The following is a 27595-nucleotide window of genomic DNA, read 5'->3' as shown; positions in this document are numbered from 1 at the left end:
GCAACCTGAGACAGCAGCAACCAGGCAGCAGAGGAGACCCATGAAGGAAACAAGCAGAGATAACAGAAGGACTAAAAGGAAACAAAATCCAAACCGCCCCGAACCAGCCACTAACGTTAGGGGGCGCTCTAACACCCTATGCTGCCATTCATCAGCCCCTCTGAACAAGGCCAGTGAGCACTACTACCCCGATCATCCTGGGCCATACCAGCACAGGTGACACAGCTCTAACTAGAAGTCCATGCTCCACCACTAGGCGGTAAACGTATAATCATAGGGGTTCCCTGTGCCAGGACACACATGGTGAGCACTAATCACCCAGTGCCCCTCCACACATGACACCACTTACCAGCCTTCCGCCGATAACCAGCACCTCTGATCTGTACTGCCACTAGCTCCCCCCCCTCCTTCGCTGCCAGCCGCTCTGCACACAGCGTCGGATCATGCGCACACTGACCTGATGAAGTGTCAGGATCCAGTACAGCGCGTTGCGGGCTGTCAGGTGACCACAGAGCGGTGAATAATAGCAAGCGCTTCACTCCCACTCCGTGGTCACATGACAACAAATCTTCAACGCCAAAAATTTGCATTGAGCATTTTTGTGTTGAATTAGGCCACTTTCACACTGACGTTTTGGTTTCCGCTTGAGATCTCACAAGCGGTCCTAGACGGATCCGTTTTTCCCTTAATGCATTTGGAATGGATAAGGATCCGTGTAGAATGCATCAGTTTGGCTCAGTTCCGCCTCCATTCCGCTTTGGAGGCAGACACCAAAATGCTGCCTGCAGCGTTTGTGTCCGTCTGACAAAACTGAGCTAAACGGATCTGTTCTGACACACAATCTAAGTCAATGGGGTGCATCAGTTTTCACTGACAATAGAAAACGGATCCGTCCTCCATTGACTATCAATGGTGTTCAAGATGGATCTGTTTTGGCTATGTTAAAGATAATACAAACTGATCCGTTCTGAACAGATGCATGCGGTTGTATTATCTGAATGGAGGTGTTCATTCAGCAGGACCTGCGCTGATGTCACCGTGCTCACCACATGGTGAGCGCGATTATGTCAAAGTCCTTTTGCAGGTCCTGAAAGAAAGAAGACTATGCCGGCTTCGCGAACAAGAGGATGAGGAAAGTCAATTCTTTATTTTTTTAACACCTCATTTTAGCAAGCATTCTGTATTGGGAAACTAAAAATCTACAGAACACCTAACCCAAACCCGAACTTCAGTGTCCAGGTTTGGGTCTGGGTACCACATTCAGTTTTTTTATCACGTGCGTGCAAAATGCATTGCACCCACAAGAAAAAAAACTGAACGCAATTGCAGTCAAAACTAACTGCAATTGCGTGTGCACTTGCGCGTGTTTCCCGAATGCACGCGCGATGCATCCGGAGCAAACCTAGGACGCCCATGTGAAAGAGGCCAAAAAGTTGCAAAGCTTGCCTTTTTCTTCTTTTTTTTTTTTAAGTTCCGCCTCAAAAAAATAAAAAATAAATAAAAATGTAAGGCTTAGAAGACGGGGATGAAAAGACCAATTTCTGTATCCTTAAAAGGGTTCTTTACCTTTTTTTTTTTTACTGACGATCTATTCTTTGGATAGGTCAGCATCTGGATGACAGGGATCTGACACCCAGGACCCTGACGATAAGCTTCTTGCAGCTTCCCACAGGTCAGTGATGTCATAAATGTCACTTGGCCTGGGTGTATTGAAGTGAATGGGGCTGAGCTGTTACTAGGCCATTTGACAAATTTGTGACGTCATTCGCCTGCAGGAAGTGGAGAAGGCTGCAGCGCTACTGCGAGTGCTGCTGCCTTCTCTGACAGCTGATCGGCAGGGGTCCTGGCTGTTTGACCCCTACTGATCAGATGCCGATTACCTATCCAGAAGAAGGACCACCAGTAAGAAAAGGGTAAAGAACCCCTTTAAAGGGATTTTCTGGGATTGCTATGGTTTTAACAAATAGGCTACTGTAGTTACTTACCTCATGTACATTTTCCCACGCTTTCTCAGTTCGGCCTCTCCTGACCAGTTTTTTTTTACATAAACCAAATCACTCTAGTTTCTTTAAATCCTGTATGTAGCACTTCCTATTGCTGTATCCAGCCAAACTCCTGATACACTTCTGCTTTCTCTGCCACTGCCCCTAACACCCAGCTAGTTTATAGCTCCTCCCACCAGCTAGTTACATAGCCACTCCCCTATCACTGCCCCTAACACCCAGCTAGTTTATAGCTCCTCCCACCAGCTAGTTACATAGCCACTCCCCTATTACTGCCCCTAATACCCAGCTAGTTTATAGCTCCTCCCATGATCGTTTTAAAGGATGTGGATGTGAACCGGAAAACCCCTTCAACCCTTTCGCTACCAGGGCCGTACATGTACGGCGCTGGTAGCGCTGTGCAAGCATGATGCCTACTCTCGTGTGCAGCAGGAGTCATGGCCAGCAAGTCTCTGCTGTTTCAAACAGCAGAGACCTGCTGCTAATTACCACAATCAGCAATAGTGTCGATCGCGGTAATTAAATGCCGTGATCAAGTGAGATTACAGCACTTGAATGTGCAAAAACCCGGAACCTCATGCTTCCGGGCTTAGTACTGAAGCCCCGTGCGGTCAATCGGGACTTCAATACATGCGCCGAGTCTCTATGAAAAAATTCAGAGCATTAAGGCCTCATGCACACGACAGTTCTGGTCCGCAACTGAGTTGCAGTTTTTTCGGCTTGTGTGTATCTGTTGCTCCGTTCAGTGGCCCTGCAAAAAATATAACATGTCCTATTGTCAAAAAACAAACAAAAAACACACACACACACACACACACACACACACACACACACACACGATATCCCACAATTTCTTTTAGTTACATGACATTACACGCACCTTTACAGCTACCTTATACATTACAACCTTGGGTGCATTGAACTCTGCCCACACATGTACAGCTGTCTGTATGCACTTGCAGTATACATAAGGTCGGCATTACCCTGCCGGGGGGGGGGGGTCAGCGAGATCTCTGCTTAGGGTTACATTTTCAGTGCATGCACTTCTGCATTTATTACTTTTGGAAAATGTAATTTTGCAAAAAAATAAATAAAATGCATGCACCAAAACTTTTAATCTGGGACATTCTTTGTGCCCCACTAGACAACTTTCTTTTCCATTAGCCCCATCTAGTGGCCACATGATGTTCTTCACCAAGCTTTCAAGTCACCTCAGGGCAGTCGAGGATTACAGAAGGAAATCCCTGAGCTGAAGCGCTGAACACACAAGCCACAGCGACATCGTGTGTCCCATACCTGGCACTGACTACTCATGCAAAAGTCCTAAACTAATAAGACTATAGTGCAAGTACAGCACCAGACATTACGGACTAGTCCGGATCTTTCATTTTGTACTGATGTATAATAATCTTTATACAGAGTCACCATATTCCTCAGCGCTTTTCAATTCAGAGGGTACATGTGCAAATCAAAATGGACATCACAGGTTTTCTGGCAAATATGCAATTGAAATGCTAGGAGTGAGGGCCCTACACACAAGAGCTTACAATCTATGAGGAAATGGGGGCGACACAAAAGGTAAAATTGATTAATAAAGCAGCCCAGCCATTTTTTGTACGGTAACTCACATTGAGCTACATGAGCCTCCTCCGCCCAGCGCTTCGACTAGGCTGCCATAAAAAGGTGGCAGGCTAGCCTAAGGCTCGTTTGGCTGAGACTGTCAAATAAGGGGGATGGGTGGTCACAAATGGGTTAAAGTGAAGTATCGCATTTGTTAAATATTTTTTCAACTGTAAAAATACCAATTCCCTGATATTAATCCAGTAAGTGCAGGAAAGATAATTACTCTTACTGGAAATTGGTTTTTCCAATAGCCTCCACAACGGCACTCACAGGAAGGTGTCCCCGCCCTCAGGACAGGAAACAACGTAGAAGCGGAAGATTTAAATGGCCTCCTCCCCCTTACCTAATCAAGAGAGGAGACTGAAATGATGCAAGAAACAATATTATAAGGATAATTACATTATAGTAATCAACACAAAAATGTAACAGGGTGGGAAAATCCCAGTGCCATTGTGGAGGCTATTGGAAAAACCAATTACCGGTAAGAGTAATTATCTATTTTCTCTGGCGCCTCCACAACAGCACTCACAGGAGGATTGACAGAGTAAATATGCTTAGGGAGGGACTGCTTCTGATAGTACTCTGCGACCAAGGGACAAGTCCTGGTTTCTATAAACATTCAATCTGTAATGGTTAAAGAAAGTCATAGGGCTGGCCTATGTGGCTGCTCTGCAAATCTGATCCAACGAGACTGATGCGGCCTCGGCCCATGAGGATCCTGCTCTGGTGGAATGAGCTCTAATACCCTTGGGAGGTTGAAGATTCTTCTGTAAATAGGCTGATTTGATCATGCTTCTAGTCCATCTGGCTATAGTTGGCTTACTCGCCGCCCGACCTTTGTTGGGGCCTTGGAAATCCATATGAATATTTTTATGTAGCCATAATATTGACAGCAGGCTCTTGTATAATATTTTATTCCTAGGTGACTTCCTCGTCTGGGGAATCCACAGTTCCTCCATAACGGACTGCCCTATCATGGCATCGATCAGGACACAGTAATTATATATAACTATCTATTGTATTTCATCCTGCATGATTTTAATCATTATAATTCTTATCCTATAACCAACCCCCTGACGAACAAAAAGTGGGGAAACGCGTTGGGGTAAAAATATATATATAAAAAATTATCGGACATCATTTGTAATAAATTCCCGCTGTACAGGGCTAGACAGGGTAGGCACGGGGACAGGGTGATCCCCCATCAGGGTTCATCCCTGGGCAGAGGATTATCTTAGGGCGGGTACAGGGAAAGAATCATGCCGAATACCCACATCAATGTGCCCTACTTTCTATCCGACTCCAAGCCTAGAAGGTCACTAATGCCACGGGAATTCTTTGCACATCTGTCTATTTATCTTCTTTGTTTCACCAATTCACGGTGGTAGCTGGGCAACATCTTGTCCTATTATTTGTTTTGGATATCCAGTTATCAATGGGTGTCTATACTTATGCTTTTTAAATAAAACTAATAAAAGCGAATTTTAAAAGGGTCCATTCCAGGTTAAGAATTCACGTATACGGACACTTATATATGTAATTTTTTAATATATGGCCTTGGAACTGGATAAACAACTAGTCAGAACGTCTGAAGATGGTAGTGTTATTAAGGTAGCACAGAACAGTTCTTCACATCCAGGTTATGATACCTTTCTTCTTTCTCAGAGGATGGTGAAGGGCAGAAGGAAGGTAGCAAGATTTCCTGCTTGCAATGGAATCTGGAACCTTGGGAAGGAAGGCAGGACAGCATTTTAGGATATTCCAATCATCCAGGATTACTAAATATGGAGAAAAAGCCTGGATTTCCCTGATTCTTCTGGCAGTTGTTACAGGACAAGATATGGGGACACTCCTCATAGCACCTTTTAGAAAGCGCCTGACCAATGGGGATTCTGAAAATTTAATGTCCAAGAATGGACTTAAGGCCGAAACCTGTACCTTAAGAGTTGACGGTCTTAAGGCCTCATGAAGTCCTGCCTGAAGAAATTGAAAAATTTGAGGAATTCCCAGGGAGATCATGTTACCCGAGCAGGAGAGTGGTAATTACTGCATCTGAGGGACCTTTTTCTTTAGGGCCTCGCGTTCAGTCTCCAAGCAGTCAGGCTTAGATGATTGACACTCTGATGATGTACTGACCCCTGGCGTAAGAGATCCAGCATGGATGGTAGAGTCCAAAAGGTTCCTGCGGAAAGCCTGAGTAGTAGGGGGAACCACGATTTTCTTGGCCAGTAGGGGTCTATGAAGATCACCTTGGCCCCTGGCTCCTGTGAAAATCCGTGACTACCTTGGGAAGGAAGGAGGGCAGGGGCCTGATCACTACCTGATTGTCCTGTATGACAGTATAAGGAGGATGTGCAGAGAAGGCCTGGATCTCAGAGATCCTCCTAGCAGAGGTAATTGCCAGGAGAAAGGCCATCTTAATGGTCAGGACGTCAATAGGGATTTCTAACAAGGGCTCAAATGGTCTATCGGTCAGGGCTGTCAAGACCTTGTTCAGGTCCCATGGGGGGGAAAGGGGTCTTACTGACGGATGGATCCTGGCTGCGGCAGAAAGAAAACGTTTGACCCAAGGGTGGACTGCTAACTGGTAGTCGAAAAAATAGCTCAAAGCCGACACCTGTACTTTTAGGGTGGAGGCTTTGAGTCCCTTGTCTAAACCTGCCTGCAAAAAGTCCAAGACCTTAGGTATTTCTGGAGGGCTAAATGGATCGGGGCTAGACCCTAGAAAGGAAGCAAAGATATTCCACACCCTGTTATACTTCCTGGCTGTTGTAGCTTTCCTGCCGCCTAGAAGGGTGGAAACAACTCTGTTAGAAAGCCCTCTCCTCAACCAGATGTCCCTGTCAGACTCCATACTGCCAACTGGAGAGTTTCCGGATTGGGATGGCATACTGGTCCCTGGGAAAGGAGGTCCTCCCTGGGAGGGATCATCCAGGGGGGGCCTCTGGCTAGATTTAACAGGGTGGAGTACCAGATTCTTTTGGGCCATTTTGGGGCTACCAGGATTATAGAGGCTCCTTCCCTCCTCACCTTCTTCAGTACCTGTGGAATTAGAGACATAGGTGGGAAGGCGTAGCCGCGTTCCCGGCTCCAGTCCTGGGCCAGACTGTCCACCCCTGTAGGATTCTCTGTGTGATTTAAAGAGAAAAACCTCTCCGTCTTCCTGTTCTTCCGGGTAGCAAAGAGGTCTATAGTTGGGGCCCCAAACTTTAAGACAATCTGGGAAAAAACTTCTCCGTTCAGACTCCACTCTGCCTGGTTGAGTTCCACTCGGCTTAAGAAGTCGGCCACCGTGTTCTCTTTTCCCTTCAGATGTACTGCTGATAGGAGCAGGTTCCTGTCTTCTGCTATTTGGAAAATTTTCTGGCAGAGGAAGATTAGGGACGGTACCCTTGTTCCGCCTTGATGATTTATGTAGGCCACCGTCGTCGAATTGTCCGAGTAAAAGACCAGTTTTTTGTTTAAGACATCTGGGACTGCCACTCTTAGAACCCTTTCTACTGCCTTGAACTCCTTGTAATTTGACGTGCAGGCTCTGGTTCTTAAGTCCCATCTTCCCTGCCAGTACTTCCCATCTGAATGGGCCCCCCAACCCCACGGACTGGAGTCTGTTGTTATCCGTATGGGTTCTATGAAGGACCAGGGCATTCCCGCCGAAAGATTCTTCTCGGATGTCCACCATAGGAGGGAATACCTTGCTCTGGAGGAGAGATGAATTTTTTCCTCTAGCGTCTGTGGGAGACCATTCCATGTCTTTAAGATATCCCACTGTAACGATCTTGTGTGAATCTGAGCAAACGGTACGGCGGGAATCGTGGCCGTCAGGTGCCCCAATACTGCCATCGCCTTCCTGATGGAGCATCGGAAGGAGCGGAACAAGATCCAAACATGTTCTTTTATTGCAACTACCTTCTTTTGAGGGAGGAATGTTTTCTGAGCCGTGGAGTCTAGCTGCATCCCTAGAAATATGCAACTTTGAGAGGGGGTTAGGCAAGATTTTTCTTGGTTGACCTTCCATCCCAGATCCTTCAATAGAGAACATGCCAGGACAAGATCCGTCTGTAACTGTATCTTTGTCTGGGCTATGAACAAAAAGTCGTCCAGATAGGGTACTAACACTACCCTGGACAATCGGAGGAATGCCACCATCTCCGCCACCACTTTGGTAAAAATTCTTGGGGCTTGTGAGACCCCAAACGGGAGGGCCCTGTACTGGAGATGCAGAAACTGGCCCCTCACCTGGACCGCCGTTCTCAAATACCTTTGGGAGGAGGGATGAATAGGGATGTGGTAATAAGCATCCTCTAAGTCTATACTTGCCATCCAGCAATCCTTGTATAGTAGGTCTATAGTTGTCTTTATCGTCTCCATCCGGAATCTTTTGTATTTCAGGAACTTGTTCAATTGTTTCAGATTTAAAATCAGTCGAAAAGTCCCATTGGGCTTTCTTACCAGAAAGAGCGGGGAGTAATATCCCCTGCCCTCCTCTTCTTTTGGAACTTGACAAACGACTCCTTTGTCCAATAACAACTGAACCTCTGCCTCTAACACGGTAGATTTTAAGGGATCTTTCGGCGTTGGAGTGCGGGTGAAAAAATTTTGGGGATAGGAGAGAAATTCCAGCCTGAACCCCTCTGCTATCCCTCCCAAAACCCATTTGTTCTGGGTGATCTTTGACCAGGCCGGGAGGAAGGAGGAGAGTCTTCCCCCAACCTGGGGACTGGCGTCATTGCTGCTTATCTTTTTTATTATCCTGGGTTTTAAAAAGAAAGCCGCTAGACTTCCTCTGGAACCGATCCCTTTCCTTCCTATCATAGGGCTTGCCCCTCTGTCTCCTAAAACCCTGCTGGGGCCTACGAAAAAAGGGGGGCTTCTGAGGGACGGGAAATCCCCTTTTCTTGTCAGAGGCCTTCTCCAATATGTCATCTAAAGATGACCCAAATAACCTGTCACCTTCACACGGAAGGGCACAGAGTCTGGCCTTGGATCCCTGGTCACCCTTCCAGGATCTAAGCCAGATAGCCCTTCTAGCCGCATTTGTCATAGCAGAGGCTCTGGCGGAGAAGCGCATCACATCAGTGGAGGCGTCCGTCAAAAAATCAGCTGCCTTTGAGAAGGAGGGGAGAGAGGCTAGAAGCTCTTCTCTAGGCCTCTTTTCTTTAAGGTGCGTTTCTAGCTGGTCGATCCATAGTCTCAGTGACCGGGAAACCCAAGTGGCTGCGACTGCTGGCCTGAGACAGGCGGCCGACGTCTCCCAAGCCCGTTTAAGATATATATCCGCTTTTTTATCCAATGGGTCCGAGAGACAGCCTAAATCATCGAAGGGGAGGGCAGACTTTTTTGCAATCTTGGCGACTGGTGCGTCCACCGTAGGGGCCCTATCCCAACTTGAGGACACTTTTTCTTCGTAGGGGTACTTCCTTTTAACCGAGGAGGGTATGAAGAACTTTCTATCAGGATTCTTCCACTCCTTCTTAATAATCGCCTGCATGCTCTCATGTACCGAAAAAACTCTATGTTTTTTAGGGCCTAGAGCCTGAAAGGCCTGATCCGCAACCGATCTGGTCTGCTTAATGTCCTCCAGTTGCATAGTTGCCCGGACCGCTTTTAGTAACGGCTGCGTATCCTCGGCTGAAAAAAAGGACTTCCCTGAGTATTCCTCGTCCGAGGAGTCTAAATTACTGGAGTCTAACTGTCCGGATTCTCTGGCTTCACTATCGGATGAGTCCATTTCCATGCTATCATATTCCGTGACTTTATCCGGGGATCTGGCACGGCCTTTACTGAACGCCCTGAAGGACGCTTTGATTAGGGACTTCATAGATCTTGTAAGGGTCTGGGACTGTTCCGCTACCAGCTTGTCTATACAAGCCGTGCACAGGGACTTCTGATAAGATGCAGATAGGGCCGTCTTACAGTCTGCACACTCCTTATGCTTGGACTTGGAAGATGACTTTTTAGGAGGCTTGGGAATCTAAGATAGAAACACCTTATTAGTAAAAAAAAGGAGGAATGTTCTCACCCAGTGAATCCTCTTCTCCCCGTCCTTAGGCCAATACCGGACTTGCAGGCCTCAAGGGGTCCAGGGGTTCAGCGCGTCCGTCAGTAGGGTCCGACATGCTCCAGCTGGATCCTACTTCAGCACAAAACCTGTGCCCCGCTGGCTGCCTGCACCTGCTGCCGCATTTATAAGTTTAAAAGACGCGCCTCGGCCCTCACTTCCGGGTCCTGTGCGTCGGGAGAGAGCTCCGCCCGCCCCCCCGACGTCATCAGCTAGCGCCCCAAAGGACGGCCCCGCGCATGCGCATAAGCGCTTAGACGCGCGGGAGCCATCTTTAATTAGGGCATGTCGGCGTGGGGAGCCGCCTGAACACGGCCACAGCGGCTCCCCCAGGACCGGTAGCGAGTGCGGGCGCAGGCAGACTTGTGGGGAGCGGCTTCCGGCACGGCCACAGAACTACCGCTCCCCAGGGATAGGTCTTCCCTCGGCCATGCCACAGACCTCCCCCAGCGCTCTTCCTTGAGGTATGTTCATGCAGCGATCGCTGCAATGCTTCTCAGGAACTCCCATCCGGAGGACAGGAAACCTGAACTGGTGTTGGGAGGAGGTGTGTTCCTTTTCATCTTCTCAGGTTTCCTGTCTTGATGGGAGGTCCTGAGTCGCACTGGGTGCCGTCATGGGTGAGGGGAAATCTTTAGGAGCAGATCGTCTTGTTCCCCCTGAGGAAGAAAAGACATTAACAAATGGGAATCTAAAAGGACTCCCAGGAAGGTCTTTGTTCTGGAATCAGGTCTGATTTTTTTAAATTTATAATCCAGCTTAGAGTGGAGAAACAATTCTGGACTTCTTCCAGGTGGGACTGGAGGATTTCCACAGATGGTGAGGCTATCAGGAAATCGTCGAGATATGCTATGATTTGTATGCCTTTTAGGTGGAGGAATTTGGTGACTTGTGTTATTATTTTTGAGAATACCCTTGGGGCTTAAGAGAGCCCAAATGGGAGGGCTGTAAACTGAAAATGATAGCTGATCTTTTAAGAAGACTGCAATTCTGAGGAACTTCTGATGGCTGATTGAAATTGGAACGTGATAATAGGCGTCCTGCAGATCTATGGTCACCATTAAGCAATCTTATGGTAGAATGTTTATTGTGGACCATCTTGAAGCGTTTGTATATAAATGGATCTGTTTAGACCCTTTAAATTTATTATTAGACGGTATGACCCGTTTGGCTTTTGGATTAAGACAGGAGAATAGAAGCCTTTGCCTTGCTCCTCCTTCGGGACCGGACGAATCACGTTCTTCTGAACTAGATATAAAATCTAATTCCAGGCAGGATTGTTTTTCCTTTTTGAGGTAGCTTCTTGTCGATTAGGAAGCGGTCCGGAGGGAAGGAACGAAGTTCCAATCTTAGGCCTTGTCTTAAAAAGGTGTCTACCACCCACGGGGAGGCTCCTAAATCTTTCCAGATTGTAGCGAAATGCCTCAGTCTTCCCCCTACCTGGCAACTGGAGTCATTGCTTTGAGGTTGAGGAGTTCTTGGGGTTGAAAAGAAATCCTCTACCCCTACCTCTAGAAGGCTGCCACTTCTTTGAACTTTCCTTTTTCTTAGGGTCTATCTTGGATCTTTTTTGGTTCTGAAAGGAATGTCTTTTCTGGAAGTAGAGATTTTCCGTTGGAAACCCTTTCTTCTTATCTGCAGCCTTATCCAAGATGTCGTCCAGGGTGGAGCCAAATAATCTGTCACCTTTACATGGTATAGAGCATAAACGATTTTTTGAGCTCGCGTCCCCTGACCATGTTCGGAGCCAGATTGCCCTTCTGGTGGCGTTAGACAGGGCGGACGATCTAGCGGAGAGTCTGACTAAACCTGCCGAGGCGTCAGCCAGGAAATTGGATGCTGTCTTTAGAGTAGACAAGGAAGCCAGTATTTCTTTTCGTGGTGTACCCGCCACCAGATGGTCCAAACTGAAAGCGCTCTTGCTGTGCAGGTAGATGCTATACCTGAACGCAACATAGCTGTACTCGTTTCCCCAAGATTTTTTCAACAGGCTTTCACATTTCTTATCCATAGGATCCCTAAGGAGAAGACCGGTATCCTCAAAGGGCAGCGAGGTTCTCGGAGATTCAGGGCACCGGAGCATCCACCTAGGGGTCTTATCCCACAAGTTAAATCAGACTCTGAGAAGGGGTATTTATGGTTGCGCTAATAATTTTTAAGAGCCAGTCAGTCTCCTCTGGCAGAAATAGAGGTTTCCCCGAGCCATCAGGAGGAAGATGAGTCTGATTCAGAGAATAATGCCCCTTCTTCTAAGTCAAAGGCCGTGGATCTCTGCGAGGTAGATGGCCTTGGAGATAGAGGCATTCTTGAGTCCACGGCAGCACTAACTTACTCTTTTATCATGGACCTCATAGTTTCGAGGAAGGACTGGGATTCATCAGTAACAATCTTCTCTGTGCATTTGGGGCACAGCGGTATTTTGGACTTGGAGAGGGCCTTCCTGCATATGGCGCATTTTTTGCGTGTTAAGTCTCCACCGGTTGGCTTTGGGATCGAGGTCTCTCTGGCCTAAAATCAAGAAGGGTTACACTCAATAGGGCCAGCACTTGGAGGCTAAGACCCATCACCGGTGGTAGATAAGTAAAAAATTAAAGCACCCCGTTAGTGGAGTAAAAGGAATAAATTGCAGGCAGTGACCATATCTCTCCTCAGGGAGGAGGCTTACTGGGCTTAGGCAGAGGGATCCACAGGCTTCTTGGCGGTCTCCATGTCTCCCGGGGCCAGCATGCTGTCAGCGCAGAGCTAGGAGGACATCTGAATATATCCCCATGAATTTGAACGCAACGCCGCCAGAAGCTTCGCCCATTTGCGAGATTCTCGCCTGATGACATCACACGCCGGATCCCGTGAGTTTCTCCAGAGAAACTGCCGCGTGCACCTGGGGAAGCCTGCAAGCAGGGCTTACTCCCGGGAACGGGTAAGGGAGGCCAAGTGCCCCGGGGAACCCGATCCCTGCTCCAGCTCTCCCACATGAACGTGGGGAAGGACCCCCCGGAAGGAGGCAAGGCTGGGTGATCTCTGCAAAAAAATAAATAAAAAATTCCCGGCACTCCAGGAGAGGCTTCCACGCGTATTCCCGAGGACAGGAAACGACTGATTAGGTAAGGGGGAGGAGGCTATTTAAATCATCTGCTTCTATGTTGTTTCCTGTCCTGGGGGCGGGAACACCCTCCTGTGAGTGCGGTTGTGGAGGCGCCGGGGAAAATATGACCTTCCAGTGGATCAGAAGCGTTTCCGATGATAATTTAACATTTAAGACATTTCTTTGGCCTCATGAAGTAGCTTTTCTATGCCGAGCCTGTAAATACATGGTCACCATACATGAAAGGGGCATACAGATTACACCCTGCCACTCACCAATGAAGGTGCCTCAGTCCCGTTATTACCACGTTTCCACCAGCCCCGATTTTTAGATCAGTTTATTCAAAGAGAATCTGTCACCTAGTTTTACCCTATAGAGCTGCGGACATGCACGGATAGATCTCTGCAATATACCTGTCCCATAGCCCTGTGTGGTTTTATTTTGTTTAAAAAAATGATTTTATAGATAATGTAAATTAACGAAGTAAAGTGCCCAAGGAGTCGTTACTTACGGTTTAAGGGGTATTCCCATCTTGGGCAGTGGGGGCATATTACTAGGATATGCACACATTGTCTGTTAGGTGTGGGTCCCACCGCTCACCTATATCGAGAACGGAGCGGGGAGCGCTGTGGCTGGAGGACCCCAGATTTCCCGGGGTCCGTTCACCACCAAGCGCTAATCCCCGCCTCTCCCATAGAAGTGAATGGGAGCATGCCGCGCATGCTCCCATTAATTTCTATGGGGCAGACAGTAAAAGCCAAGCCAGCGCTCAGCTATTTTCGGCGGCTCCATAGAAATGAATGGAGGGCAGCTGCGCATGCGCAGTGCGCTCTCCTTCACTTTCGGGGCTCAGTTCTCAATATAGGTGTGGGACCTGCACCTATAAGACAATGGGGGCATATCCTAGCGATATGCCCCCATTGTCTGAGATAAGAAAATCCCTTTAAGGAGCCCAGCCATGCCCCCTGTGAAGGAGCCCAGCACCAACTGCATCCAGGAGTCTCCTCTTTGCTCACAAAGTTACAGTGCTGTAAACTCACGATGCGCGAGCTAGCGCATGCACAATGCCAGCAAAGTGTTGGTTCCCTTTGGTGGCATCAGCCTCAGTGAACGAACTGCGCATGCGCTAGCTCACGCATTGAGAGATTGCGGCACTAACTTTGTGAGCAGGGAGGAGATTCCTGGATGCAAGCGGTGCTGGGCTCCTTCACAGGGGGCGTGGCTGGGCTACTACTCCTTCGGCACCTTACTTTGGTAATTTACATATCTATAAAATATTTTTTTTTTTAAACTAAATAAAACCACACAGATATGGGACAGATATATTGCAGACATCCACGGATAGATCTCCGCTAGCATGTCCACATCTCTATAGGGTAAAACTAGGTGACAGATTCCCTTTAATATCTGTTCTTTAGGCCCCTTTCACACAGATTATGGGAAACTAGCAAGTGTTCCAGACTGTGAACATAGATGATGTTGTAAATGCGCACAGACCCGATCTGTATGAAGTCTAATCTGTTTTTCCCCCCAGACCTATTCACTTGAGTGGATGAATCATGTGGCACAATCAGAGCAGGATGGTACTGTCACGCTGGACAGGATACAAGATGCACAGAATACAACAAAACAAATGTCTAGGCAAGAAGCTGGGGATAAAGGCCACCTCCTGACCAAATCCCTACCAGCAGGGCCATCTTTACCAAGGGGCAAAAGGGGCAGCTGCCCCAGGCCCAGTTGCTCCTGGGCGGCCCAAGACAGCTGCCTCTTGAGCCCTGCTAGCTACTGCCCCAGGTGTCAAGCTGTCAGCTACACAGGGGGTGCTGCCATGCCATGCCTGCCGGCACTGAGTCCAGGCATCGTACTGTGTTATAGTTGTGATCTAGGACCTTAGATGACATCACCATGTGACCAGTAACCTAGAAATTACTGGTCACATGGCTACGAGGTCACAGGTCCTACCAGGAGTGTTGCAGAAGTTAACTGTGGAGCTTTTTTGTGTGAAGATTACATCAGAAAAAGGCAACAGGGGGCTGTTATGTTAATATACTGTAAACTACTGTATAGTGGGGGCCTGTATACTGTGTGTGTGGGGGGGGGGCGGCCCTGTATACTGTGTGTGGGGGGGCCTGAATACTGGGGGGGCGGCGGCCTGTATAGTGAGGGGGGGGGGCGGCGGCCTGTATACTGTGTGTGGGGGGGGGGGGCGGCCCTGTATACTGTGTGGGGGGGGGGGGGGGGGCGGCGGCCCTGTATACTGTGTGTGTGTGGGGGGGGGGCGGCGGCGGCCTGTATACTGTGTTGGGGGGGGGCCTGTATACTGGGGGGGGGGGGGGCAGCCTGTATACTGTGTTGGGGGGGGGGGGGGGGCAGCCTGTATACTGTGTTGGGGGGGGGGGGCAGCCTGTATACTGTGTTGGGGGGGGGGGGCAGCCTGTATACTGTGTTGGGGGGGGGGCAGCCTGTATACTGTGTTGGGGGGGGGGGGCAGCCTGTATACTGTGTTGGGGGGGCAGCCTGTATACTGTGTTGGGGGGGGGGGGGGGCAGCCTGTATACTGTGTTGGGGGGGGGGGGGGGCAGCCTGTATACTGTGTTGGGGGGGGGGGGGCAGCCTGTATACTGTGTTGGGGGGGGGGCAGCCTGTATACTGTGTTGGGGGGACGGCCTGTATACTGTGTGGGGGGACGGCCTGTATACTGTGTGGGGGGACGGCCTGTATACTGTGTGGGGGGACGGCCTGTATACTGTGTGGGGGGACGGCCTGTATACTGTGTGGGGTGCTATACTGCATACTGTGGGGTGCTGGGGTGCACTGTAACACTAGGGTGAGCCGAGCCCTGGTCTCCCCACTTCCAGCCTGAGCCCAGCTGCCCAGAGCACTGATCCTGAGCTGCTGGAGTCTTCAGAACTGGAAGTATTTACAGCAATTCACTGTACTCTACCAGATGTGTGGATTTTTTGTGTGTGTTGTGGAGGGCGTGATTGCCTGCTAATGTGTGGGAAGGCGGGATCCAGGGGGCCCAAGTAAATTTTTGCCCAGGGTCCAATCAATATTAAAGACGGCCCTGCCTACCAGCTCTCCCTAGACGTCTATGCCCACATTCAGACCCTGAAGGTGGGAATGAACGTGTCCTCGTGCCTAGGCTGAAGATTCCCTAAAATCCCTAGCATGGTGAAAAGGGAGAAAAAGGCAGCCTGCTCCCTCAGGACCGGGAGGGGGCAGGCATCTCTCTAACAGCCTAGACAGACAATCACAAGAAAACAAAAACCAACTTATCTTGAACTGAGCAGGAACAGCAAATCCCTCCTTCCTTCCTCTGAACAAGACAGAAGCTATAACCTGCACAGGACACTGGGAGTGGGTGTAATTTAAACTCATACCAACGACCCCACCCAGTGTACCTGAAGGGAGGCGGATACAGCTCAACTCCAAAACAATAACAAACGGCTACACATGTGCTGCTAACCTAGCAGACCTCTGCACATGACCTGAGCAGGGCATGACAGGTACATGCTGACTTTTTGGGAACGGACTGATGGTTTATGTAGAAAATCTCACATTTGTAGATAGAATATATAATGTTCACCGTTCAGCACTGGCGTGGTGGAGGATGTGTCCGTGGACTGACATCCAAGGAAACGGCAATGAAGAAAGGACCGTCACTGACACAAGGTAGTTTTTTTTAGAATGCTGGATTTATTGTCACATTGTATTACAGTCTGACAAAGGCACGTTTCGTGCCGAAACGTATCACTATTGAAATGAGACAATAAATCCAGCATTCTACAAAGCTACCTCGTGTGAGTGCCGATCCTTTCTACATTGACATTTGTAGATGGGTCAGTGTTCAGTCTGGGTGCTATCCGTTCTAAACCTAGACAGCACCAGGTAGAAATACCATTCATCTGAAAGTGGCCCAACGAGCCTGGATGTAGGAACCAGACATTGCCTAGGGCTTCAGTGTGCTTCCGGGTCCGTGCAGCAAAAGACTTATCCAATCTTTAACCGCAACACGTGGATCGCAGAGCTTTTGAAGACTATGGGTCTGCACCACAATGCGAAGCGCACACGGTCTATTTTGCGGTCCACATAGAGGGTGTATTTACACAACCGTGTCTGAGTTAGGGTGCCCATACACACTAGATATTGATCAACCTGTCAATTTTGACAGGACCGTGCAACCATCTAATGTTTATAGGGGTGTCCCAACTGTCCTGCAAAAGAAAGATCTGGCCTGCTGGACTTCAACTTGTCTGATCCTTTGTTCTCAAACTTCGCTAAGCATGCATCTGTATGGGACAGGTTCAGTGAAAGAGTCGAACGATCAGTAAATCTAAGGTGTGGACACTTTTAGACGTGCTCTAGGACCTCCACTTGACCAGGCTGCATCTACATGTTGGACAAGAGACTGGAAAAGAATATGCAATCACAATCAGGCAACGTGCAAAGAAAGGACAATTTACCTGCATTTTTCTCTTCACAGTTTCAAAGGGAAAAGACATGGTCTGTGCCACTCCTGCAGCGAGACATCCATTTACAAAATTTTTGACTGGTGTTAAACGGCCCCCAGGCTCCAGCCAAATCTTATCCAAACTCATATTCATAAAGAACAGACCAGCAGAAAACGGAACAGCTCCTGAAATGGATAGTTGTTTGATATCATTTACCATCAATGTATTCTCTCTGTAGTATAAAGCACGTGGAATCATAATAGTAAATGAGTAGTAATGTTAAGGATCAGAGCACACTGTAGTCAATCATATGAAAGCCCTGGCGACTGATACAAAGGTTCTCCGTGGGAGTCCTGGGTCATTGTCTGTGCAGATGATGATTTCCTATGGCGGATACATGATCTCTAGACATACTGAAGAGGAGATAAACACTGGATGTATTCAGTAATGGGTTACTCCTCCAAAATCCTGTTCTGGCTCCAATCCTAGGGATGCTGACAAATACATTACACAAGTCCTCTTTGGATCTTTAGGCATTAAGTGAGTCACTGTGCTACCCTAACCTTTCCAATTTAGCGATTCTCTGCTTTGTCATCTGGATTACTACAGATGGGAATATCATATAAAGTTTCTCTGAAAGGTGTGATACCTGAAGGACTGTGGAGGCTGCAGATTAATTATTATAGGACTCTTGGGGGAATGTCTTTGGGTTCACCAGGCTGCACTTAAAGGGAATGTGACCTATTGGTTAAAGAGAACCTTTCACTGGTCCTGACATAATATTAGTACCCGGCAGTGTAGGGCATGATCAGTAGATGTCAGTGTGCTCCTTTTTATTCAGACCGGCTGCTATGTTTGGGAGCTGTGCCCCCCCGTTCTGGTTTCCCACCCTGTATGATATCTAACAGCATCGGTACAAGGAGTAAGAGACAGCCGTGTTTCTCAAGTGGAGAGCATCACAGCCAGGGGAGTTTTTATTCCTTCCTGGCTGTGACACTACGCTGCGATTGGGCAGCGTGGACATCTACTGATTGTGCCCTACACTGCTAGGTACTAATATTGTAATGTCAGGACCAGTGAAAAGTCCTCTTTAAAGTAAATTTATGTTAAAATTTATGTTAAAAGGTATGTCCCATCTCACTCTTCATGCAGAGACAGGACTATGCGCCAGTCCAAGGTGGCCAGGCTTATGAAAACAGCCAAGTTCTGTACACTCTGACCTTCACTGGAAACGGCTAGTAATCCATGTATAACTTCTAGCAGGAATAATAAAGGAATGGCACAACAAAGCGTCATAATAGATGCTTCCCGGTGAGAAAGTACTAAGCGCTGGCCCTAGGTGGCCATTGGCCGGGCTTATGGAAACAGCCATTCATTGTAGTGAATGAGAGCTACACAAAAGTAGCAGAAGCTGTTACAAGTGGTTGAAGTGCTGCCCAAGTAATAACCATTCTGGAGCATTGAGCAGATATTCTTAAGACTATGTTGCACCAGTCCTCTGTTACTCCTACTAGACCAGGCATGCTCAACCTGCGGCCCTCCAGCTGTTGCAAAACTACAACTCCCAGCATGCCTGAACAGCCTACAGCTATCAGCCTACAGCAGGGCATTGTGGGAGTTGTAGTTTTACAACAGCTGGAGGGCCGCAGGTGGAGCATGCCTGTACTAGACGTTTATAAATGCATTGCCAGCAGTTTGCCATAAAGGTTCATCTGGGTATTACAAGTTGGGGGGGGGGGGGGGTCCCCTGCCAAGTCTAATGCCTTATTCAGACAGTCAGTGTTTTGGTCAGTGATTAAGAGCCAAAACCAGGTTTTGGTCTAAACACCGAACAGGTGCAGATCTTTCCCTATGTCTTTGGAGGCTCCAATCCTGGTTTTGGCTCACAATCACTGACATGTGAATGAGGCTTAACACTATTCAATCAGTACTGCCAGTGTCAAACTGTGCAGGGACACACCCCAAACTGGTAACACCCAACTGACTCTTCATTGAAAACTGTTAGTAATTCATTCATAAGGGTCCATTCACACGTCCGTATGAGTTTTGCAGATCCGCAAAACACAGACACTGGCAATGTGCATTCTGCATTTTGCGGGCCGCACATGGCCAGCACCCTCATAGAAAATGCTTTTTCTTGTCCACAATTGCGGACAAGAATAGGACATGTTCTATTTTTTTTTTGCGGAACGGAAGTGCGGATCTGCAAATGTGGACAGCACATTCCTGCCCCATTGAAAATGAATTGGTCCACACCTGTTCCGCAAAATTGCAGAGAACAGATGCAGACCCATTTTGTGGACGTGTGAATGGACCCCAACTTCTAGCAGGAATAAAAGAGGCATGCTCTGCATACTTTACATGTTTAGTTGCATTTATAAGAAAGAGGAAGTAAATATCAAGATTAAGAGTGGACGGACTACTTTCCCTTTCTGTGCAAACACCTCCTTGCTGAATTGGTGGAAGGGTTCCAGTCTTATGTATATGAAGCTTTAAAGGGATTCTGTCACCAGGATTAACGATATGGAGATATTTATATGTGCCCATTAGTCTTAATGCAGTGTTTCTAATCATCCCTCTGTTTATGACCTGTGTGCCTTATATTCTTATAAAAAAAAAACGTCCTGTTATCTCTGCGCCGTAGTGTCGCGCAGGCGCAGTGGACGCTGTAGTCTGCGCCCGTGCGGACTACTGGCACTGGCTTCCACTTGTCCACTGCGCATGCGCCGGCTCCCCCTGACCAGGGAACCGGCGCATCCCTTTAAAGGGGTTGTCTCACTTCAACAAATAGCATTTATCATGTAGATAAAGTTAATACAAGGCACTTACTAATCTATTGTGATTCTCCATATTGCCTCCTTTGCTGGCTGAATTCATTTTTCCATCACATTACACGCTTCTCACTTCCATAGTTATGACCACCGTGTGGTCGTGCTTGCACACTATAGGAAAAGGCGCTACAGTGTGCAAGCACGACCACCATTGCTGGATTGTAAGGTTGTCGTAGACTTGGAAATGATGTAAAGGAAAAATGAATCAAGCCAGCAAAGGAGACAATATGGACAATTACAATACATTAGGAAGTGCCTCTACATGATAAATGCCACTTGCTGAGAGGAGAACCCCTTTAAGAATTGTAAACAAAAAAGTTAAGGAAACTTTACACTTTACTTACTATTTCCTCCATTATCTAGTGCTGCTTCCTGACAGGCAAGCCACAGACAACTTAACATACCTTCCTGCTTTTTGCTCTTAGGGCTGTTTCACACGAGCGGCTGCTGTGCGTGACATCCGCTCCATGAATGACAGCCAAGACCCGATGCAGACTGCAGAAGCACGGAGCAGTAACATGACTGATAATGCTCTTTGCCCCTCTGTAACCTCTTTACTACGAAATCACGGTGACAACTTTATCTCACTGATTTCGTAGTAAAGAAATCACAGAGAGGCACGGAGCATTATCAGTCATGTTACTGCTCCGTGCCTCTGCAGTCTGCATCGGGTCTTGGCTGTCATTCACGGAGCGGATGTCACACACGGCATCCGCTCGTGTGAAACAGCCCTTACTTTTGCTGACCGCGTTTTAATTTGCATCAGTTTTGAGCCACTAAATGTGTACAAGAACATTTCCATTCACATTGACAGGAAGCAGAGATCTTGAGAACTATTAGAAAAAAAATAAAAATAAAAATTATATTAGAAAGTTGTGTGACAACGAATAAGCTTTATCTACACAAGACTGGATAGCCTCAATATAGATAGCCAGAGGCCATAGGATAGCCATGTGCATGAGGACTAACTAAAAGATCCTGAAAAGTCTGAAATTGTCAAGGGCACAAGTAAAAAAGCTGGATCGTAGCTGTGAAAGGGGTTAACAGTACAAAATACATAAAAATAAAACCATGAATGATGAAAGGGCTTCTTTTACATCTTACCTAATATGGAAAGCGAAACCCCTCGGTATAAAGAGCGGAATCCTTCCTGATAATACACACAACACAGAGCGTGAATTATCCCTCTATACGTGGGCTCCACGCTGTTCTGGACAATCAGACGAGTTTTGACGACATCGGTCGGGTAGATTACAACAGCCGCCAACATCCCTGCCACACTCCCAGCAACTATAGCTTGCCACTGTGATATCTGCCCAAAGTCATCCATGAACATCACAGTTAGCCTAGAAAGAAAAAAATAAAAAATAAAAAATTTAAGAAAAAAGTTAAGTCACGTATAAGGAAAAGTTCACATCCTCCCTGTGATTTAGCAGCTGGGGTACTCATCTCCATTTCACTGAAAACCTGCAGCATGAAAAAAAAAAAACAATGGCAGCTGTTACATTGTTAGGGTTCAGCAACACGGCGTGGTTTGGGTCTGCATCCAATCTTTGTGGATCAGATGCGGACCCATTCACTTCAATAGGGCCGCAAAAGATGCGAACAGCACTCACTGTACTTTCTGCAACCATTTAGTGCCGCAAGCAAAATTATAGAACATGTCCATGTCCTATTCTTGCCCACATTACGGACAAATATAGGTCTGTTCTATTAGTATCAGTGTTTTGCATGAGCCCTCACCATGATCCAGTTTCCCGGGAAGGCAGCTCTAGGAAATCACTGTTTAAAGGTCCATTCACACGTCCACAAATGGGTCCGCATCTGTCCCGCACCATGCGGAACCCATTCATTCTCTATGGGGCCGGAAGAGATGTGGAGCGCACACTATGTGCTATCCGTATCTGCATTTCCGACGCGTGGCCCCGCAAAAAAAAAAAAAAAAAAAAAAAAAAAAAGTACAAAAAAATAGGACATATCCTATTCTTTTCCACAATTACAGACAAGAATAGGCAGCTCTATGGGGGGTGTCGGCCGGGTGTATTACGGATTCGCAATACACTACGGACGTGTGAATGGAGCCTTAGGATAACTGAATAAAATCCGTAGTCATGTTTCAAGGCTCTCTAACAGGCTGGATATGGACTTACAGGGCAAGTATCTATAGGCGGCTTTGCAGAGACAGTTTTCTTCCTTTTAGAAAAGGGCTCATTTCCATACCTTTTCCTACTACCTATAAGACTCCCTATGCCAGCAGACATCGCCGCAAGGGAAAAATATTCTACGAATAGGGTTTTGTTTTTTTTCCAAGAAAAGGTTAGCAATGCGTTTACATGTATGGAGCTGGGTGGGAAGGGGTTAACGGCACTGTCGTTCTGAGAGGAGTCCCAAGTCATATGACATCTTGTGGTTGAACCAATCCTTCATGCTGTAGGGTGGATGGAGGCCATCTTTTCTCCATGCACAATCATTTTTGGTGTAGTGTGGACATTACGTATATTTTTGTGCAGCTGTAGTTTTCCCGCCACCATCAGGTACATATAACTGAACACGTCGCCTATATTTTAGGGGTTGGCTGCAATACCAAAACTTTAACAGCACAATAGGCCACTTACTAATACATTATTACAGTTATTGCCAGGAGTCCTCTGCTGAGCAGCGCCAGCCTCCATTAAACACAGCGAATGCCATAGCCTCCTGTGCCATTCAATGGAGGCAGATGATGGACGGGTCTGGTCTCATGTCTCTCCATCAGCAGCTGTGTTGGGACTGGACCGAAATGAAGTGTGAAAAACCAGATCAGCAGGGGACATACTGAGTGAAGCAGTAATATATATCAGTAAGTGACTTATCGTGCTACCCCTTTAATACTTGAAGGGGTATTTCAGTTTCAAGAAATTAATGACCTAGCCACACGTGGATTTTCAAGGACTGCGTTCTGTGAAAACACGTCCTGAGTGCACGGTGTCATTGGTTGCTATGACCCCGTGCGCTTTGTGCCGCTGCCCAGTAATACACTTGTATAGATCATACGCGTGTATTACTGTACAGCGGCGGCACGAATCGCTTGGCGTCATAGCAAACAATGACGACATGTGCTCGTGCACTCAGCAGGACGGGTTTTCACGGACTGTGGTCTGTAAAAATCCACGTGTGTGAATGAGGCCTTGGTCATTAATATCAGATTAGCGGAGGTCCAACTCTCAGCACCACCGCTGTTTGAAGGGACTGTGGCACTAGTGTGAGCTGCATATGCCGATACAGATTCGATAAATGTCAAATCCCGGTATAGTTACTAGGCTGTGCAGTCAGAACATAAGCGTGCTGCTGTCAGCGCGCAGTGTTCTCGTCAGCAGCACAGGGGAGATGGAGTCCCTCTCTCCCTCCCCCCTGTGCCGCTGCCACCAATTAGAGGGGTGGAGAAGGGGAGGGCGCACTGCGCCACCAATGAAAGTTAACGTTTAATACAAATACAGGTGCCGGCAGCAGAATCACATAGCCGCGATCAGCAGCAGTTAACCCCTCAGGTGCGGCACCTAAGGGGTTAACTGCCACTGATCCCAGCTCCCAGCTATGCGATTCTGCTGCCGTCACCCACCTCCTGTATTAAAGGTTAATTATCATTGGTGGCACAGTGCACCCCCCCAGTATTAAAATCATTGGTGGCAGTGGCCACAGGTTCCCGTCCCCTCCTCTTCATTGGTGGCAGTGGCAGCTTCTGATCAGAGCCCCAGCAGTGTAATCCCAGGGCTCCGATCAGTTACCATGGCAGCCAGGATACTCCTTGAGCCCAGCACCACCCCACTGCTAATTTATTCACTCCTCATCGCCGACCCCATATGCCTGGTGCGCCGTAAACTCGTGCATGCGCCGTGGAAAGACCAGTCAGCGCATGCGCAATGTGTTCTGTGAGGCCGATGCCAGGACACAGCGCGGGCGCTGACAGGTCTATCCACAGAGCATGCGCGAGATTACGGCGCACTAGGCATAGGAGGTCGGTGATGGAGTGAATAAATTAGCAGTGGGGCGGTGCTGGGCTCAAGGAGAAGGGGTGCAGCTGGGCTCCAACGGACAGAGGGACAGCCCCTTGTGCTCCTTATTTAGGTAATTTGCATATTAATAAAGCGATTTTACAGAGAAATTACGAGACACAGGGCAGTAATACTAGTACCGTATATACTCGAGTATAAGCCGACCCGAGTATAAGCCGAGGCCCCTAATTTTACCCCAAAAAATGGGAAAAATTAGTGACTCGAGTATAAGACTAGGGTGGGAAATGCAGCTATAATGCAGAGTGTATGTGTATATAATGCACACACTCTACATTATATACACACATCTGCAAGAGGGTGACTCAGATTGATGGGAGTCTGACTCTGACTCCCTGTATTTAATGCAGACTGTGTGCGCATTATATACACACACACTCTGCATTAAATACAGGGAGCCATCCACAGATCTCCCCCCTAAACAGTGCCATCCACAGATCCCCCCCTAAACAGTGCCATCCACAGATCCCCCCTCCCCTAAACAGTGCCAGGATGGCACTGTTTAGGGGAGGGGGATCTGTGGATGGCACTGTAGGGGGATCTGTGGATGGCACTGCCATCCACAGATCCCCCTACAGTGCCATCCACAGATCCCCCTCCCCGACGCTCACAGCAGTATATTTATAAAGTATAAGCAGTATATTTATAAAGTATATTTCTCAGTATTCTTTATTTATCAGTATTCTTTGGATATCTTACTTTATCGTTGCTCCGGTAATAGCAGGCAGTGCGGGGAGCGGCGCTCACTCACTGACGTCACGTGCCTGCTCCCACTAGGCGGCGCAGGCGCGTGACGTCAGTGAGTGAGCGCCGCCCCCCGCACTGCCTGCTATTACCAGAGCAAAGACAAAGTAAGATAGACTCGAGTATAAGACGAGGGGGCTTTTTGAGCACAAAAATATGTGCCCAAAAACTCGTCTTATACTCGAGTATATACGGTAAATTGTAATATAAATCATGAAGACTGATGTGGTCATGTTAACAGCTCAGTAAGTGAAATCCTGGTGACAGAATCCCTTTAATCAGATACAACTGGAGGAGGACAGAAAATGGCATCTATTGATGGACACCATACAGGTGTCCATCAATAGATGGTTAGTCAACCATACAGGGACAGCTTTCGGGGCAGTATATTGTGCTGCTCTGTGGTATATGTGGCTCTGCCGAGACAGTATTTTGTGCTATGGTATTGCTGATCCCACCTGCTGCCCCACCTTCTGTCAATCTGGACCCGTCTAGGGCCACCTATTTTTTTCCCCCAGTGCGCCCCTCTTTTAGGATGTATGTAAAAAGCGGATATAGTTTTATGTCAAATGTATGCAGATATATAGAAAATTCTGAAGGGTTCACAAACTTTCAAGCACCACTTTACATAATTCCCATCACCATAAAGAGATCTGCGCTTGTATGTACAGTATATGCACATATGTCCAAGCAGTTTCAAAGAATCCATCAGAAAAGAGATACAAGGCGGAGGCAGTAATGTTCGGCCGTGCACCGCCAAAACCCACTGGCTATAATAGGATCTGGCAGCTTTCTGGCACAAGTGCCAGCTTCGGTCGGACAAGAAGTCCTGCATGCGCAGCTTTTTGTCCAGCCCAAGCACTCCTATGCAGAAAGCTGCCAGATCCTATTATAGTCAAAGAGGTCTGGCGGTGCACGGCCGTGTCCGGGGAGCTCTGGCAAGCTGTTCCTCTGCCGGCGTTTAGCAAATGAGTCAGCCCTGACTACCAGCAGTGTATCATTACATAACAAGTGACCAATCCTAGTAATAACCAGCTGTTCAGATGTCACATGAGCTCCGTGCAGCCCCTGCCTCACATGCAGACGCAGTAACGGTTGTATTTTATCACACCAACGACTTGACCGTATAATCTTATGGTTCCTGTAGAAGAAATGCCTTTACATGTCCCCGTGACCTGGTAGACAGCACCGCCTGAGCTGCACACTGCGTGGGTGATGTCTCCCTCACATGACACGGCTGAGATCAGGATTGGAGGACAGGAAGGCGTCCCGATTTCTGCCCCTCCCTCACTGGCACACAGGCTTAACCTACAGTAACCCAGAAACATGGGGGCGATACACCGAACGGACAAGCACATACTGATCCAGGACCTGGGTTTATATACATAACCATAGTAATAACAGGAATATATACCAATGTATGATACAATGGTGCACTGCAATAAACCGTTACATCCCCTGTTGCACTTAATCAACTATAGATTGGATCTGGTGTAAGCCGATATTGTTAGGGGTCTATAGCTTATAGCAGGGGGTGTACAACCTACAGCCTGTGGTGGCACATTGTGCCATTCTGTGCCGCCCCCCCAACCACCCGTCCGGTTTCCATTGTGCAGGAGAGGACTCATGCATAACAGAAACCGGACAGATCTGCTATGCTGGCTATAGACTCCTATTATGACGGAATGCCTCTTAAAGGCTTCTGTTATGCGTTCTCTCATTGAATTGCGTTATGTTCTGTGGTAAGGGAATCTATAACCTAATTCAGTCCCTGAACTTCATTTTTTGAAGTCCCTAGTCTGTAGCTGTGGATCAATGATCAGACCACGCACTTGGCTGCGCTGCATTTTCATGGGGACGAGTTTCCTTTAAGTTTTATTGCAACCCTTGGAAGAAGTGCAATATGGCGGTGTGCCAGAAAAGCCGGTGGACCCCTGTTCTATAGATAGGGCTGAAATGGTGTATACTAATTCTGTAATCCAGATCTCAGGGACAGTGGCTATAGAAGAACAGTGTTCACTGGCATAAAGTGATCAGTTTAAAGGCCATGAACACCTTCAGGGGGCAATTTTTTTAATGCCTGCATTGTACCGATTTTGGGGTGAAATTAACAATTTTTGTTCTTCAGGGTTAAGTTTCAGTCTATCTACAGAGTATCTTTCTTTCTGTTACACAAAAAAAAACAGTCAGGGTGCTGATCTATTGGCTCCATATTTAATTCTCACCCCTGAACTGCTGACAGCTCATAAACACTCATTTAAAGGGGATAGGCCATCAGTATCTGATTGGTGGGGGGTCTGACATCTGGACTGCATCAGTCTGGCGGCGTTCAGCCTCCGCTCCGCTCGCCTCCACACGGACAAGCGGACAGCTGAACGCTGCTTGCAGCGTTCAGCTGTCCGCCTGGCCGTGCGGATCCGTTCAGACTTACAATGTAAGTCAATGGGAACGGATCCGCTTGAAGATGTCACCATATGGCTCAATCTTCAAGCGGATCCGTCCCCCATTGACTTTACATTGAAAGTCTGGACGGATCCGCTCAGGCTACTTGCGCACTTAGAATTTTTTCTAAGTTATTAATGCAGACGGATCCGTACTGAACGGAGCCTCCGTCTGCATTAATATGATCGGATCCGTTCAGAACGGATCCGATCGAACGCTAGTGTGAAAGTAGCCTAATATGGAAAGGAGGGGGGCCCCGCAAGCGGCCGCTCCGAGCCCTGCTCTGAATGCCCACGGCCCGTCGCC

General features: G+C 47.8%; 1 protein-coding gene across 1 annotated transcript in view; it reads right to left on the bottom strand.

Annotated features, from left to right (window-relative positions):
- The window catches only part of SLC25A43 (solute carrier family 25 member 43), a 52751-nt gene that overhangs the window by 15945 nt on the left and 9211 nt on the right, over positions 1–27595 (bottom strand). The window contains exons 2-3 of the mRNA XM_044268446.1: positions 21159–21400; positions 17236–17408 (exon numbers count right to left, since the gene is read on the bottom strand). Of these exons, the coding sequence (XP_044124381.1) occupies positions 17236–17408; positions 21159–21400 (415 nt within the window). The remainder of the gene's footprint in view (positions 1–17235; positions 17409–21158; positions 21401–27595) is intronic.

This window comes from Bufo gargarizans, chromosome 9, assembly GCF_014858855.1.
Source record: "Bufo gargarizans isolate SCDJY-AF-19 chromosome 9, ASM1485885v1, whole genome shotgun sequence".
NCBI lineage: Eukaryota > Metazoa > Chordata > Amphibia > Anura > Bufonidae > Bufo > Bufo gargarizans.
The sequence above is the reverse complement of the archived record's forward strand: the minus strand, read 5'-3'. Positions and strand labels throughout refer to the sequence as shown.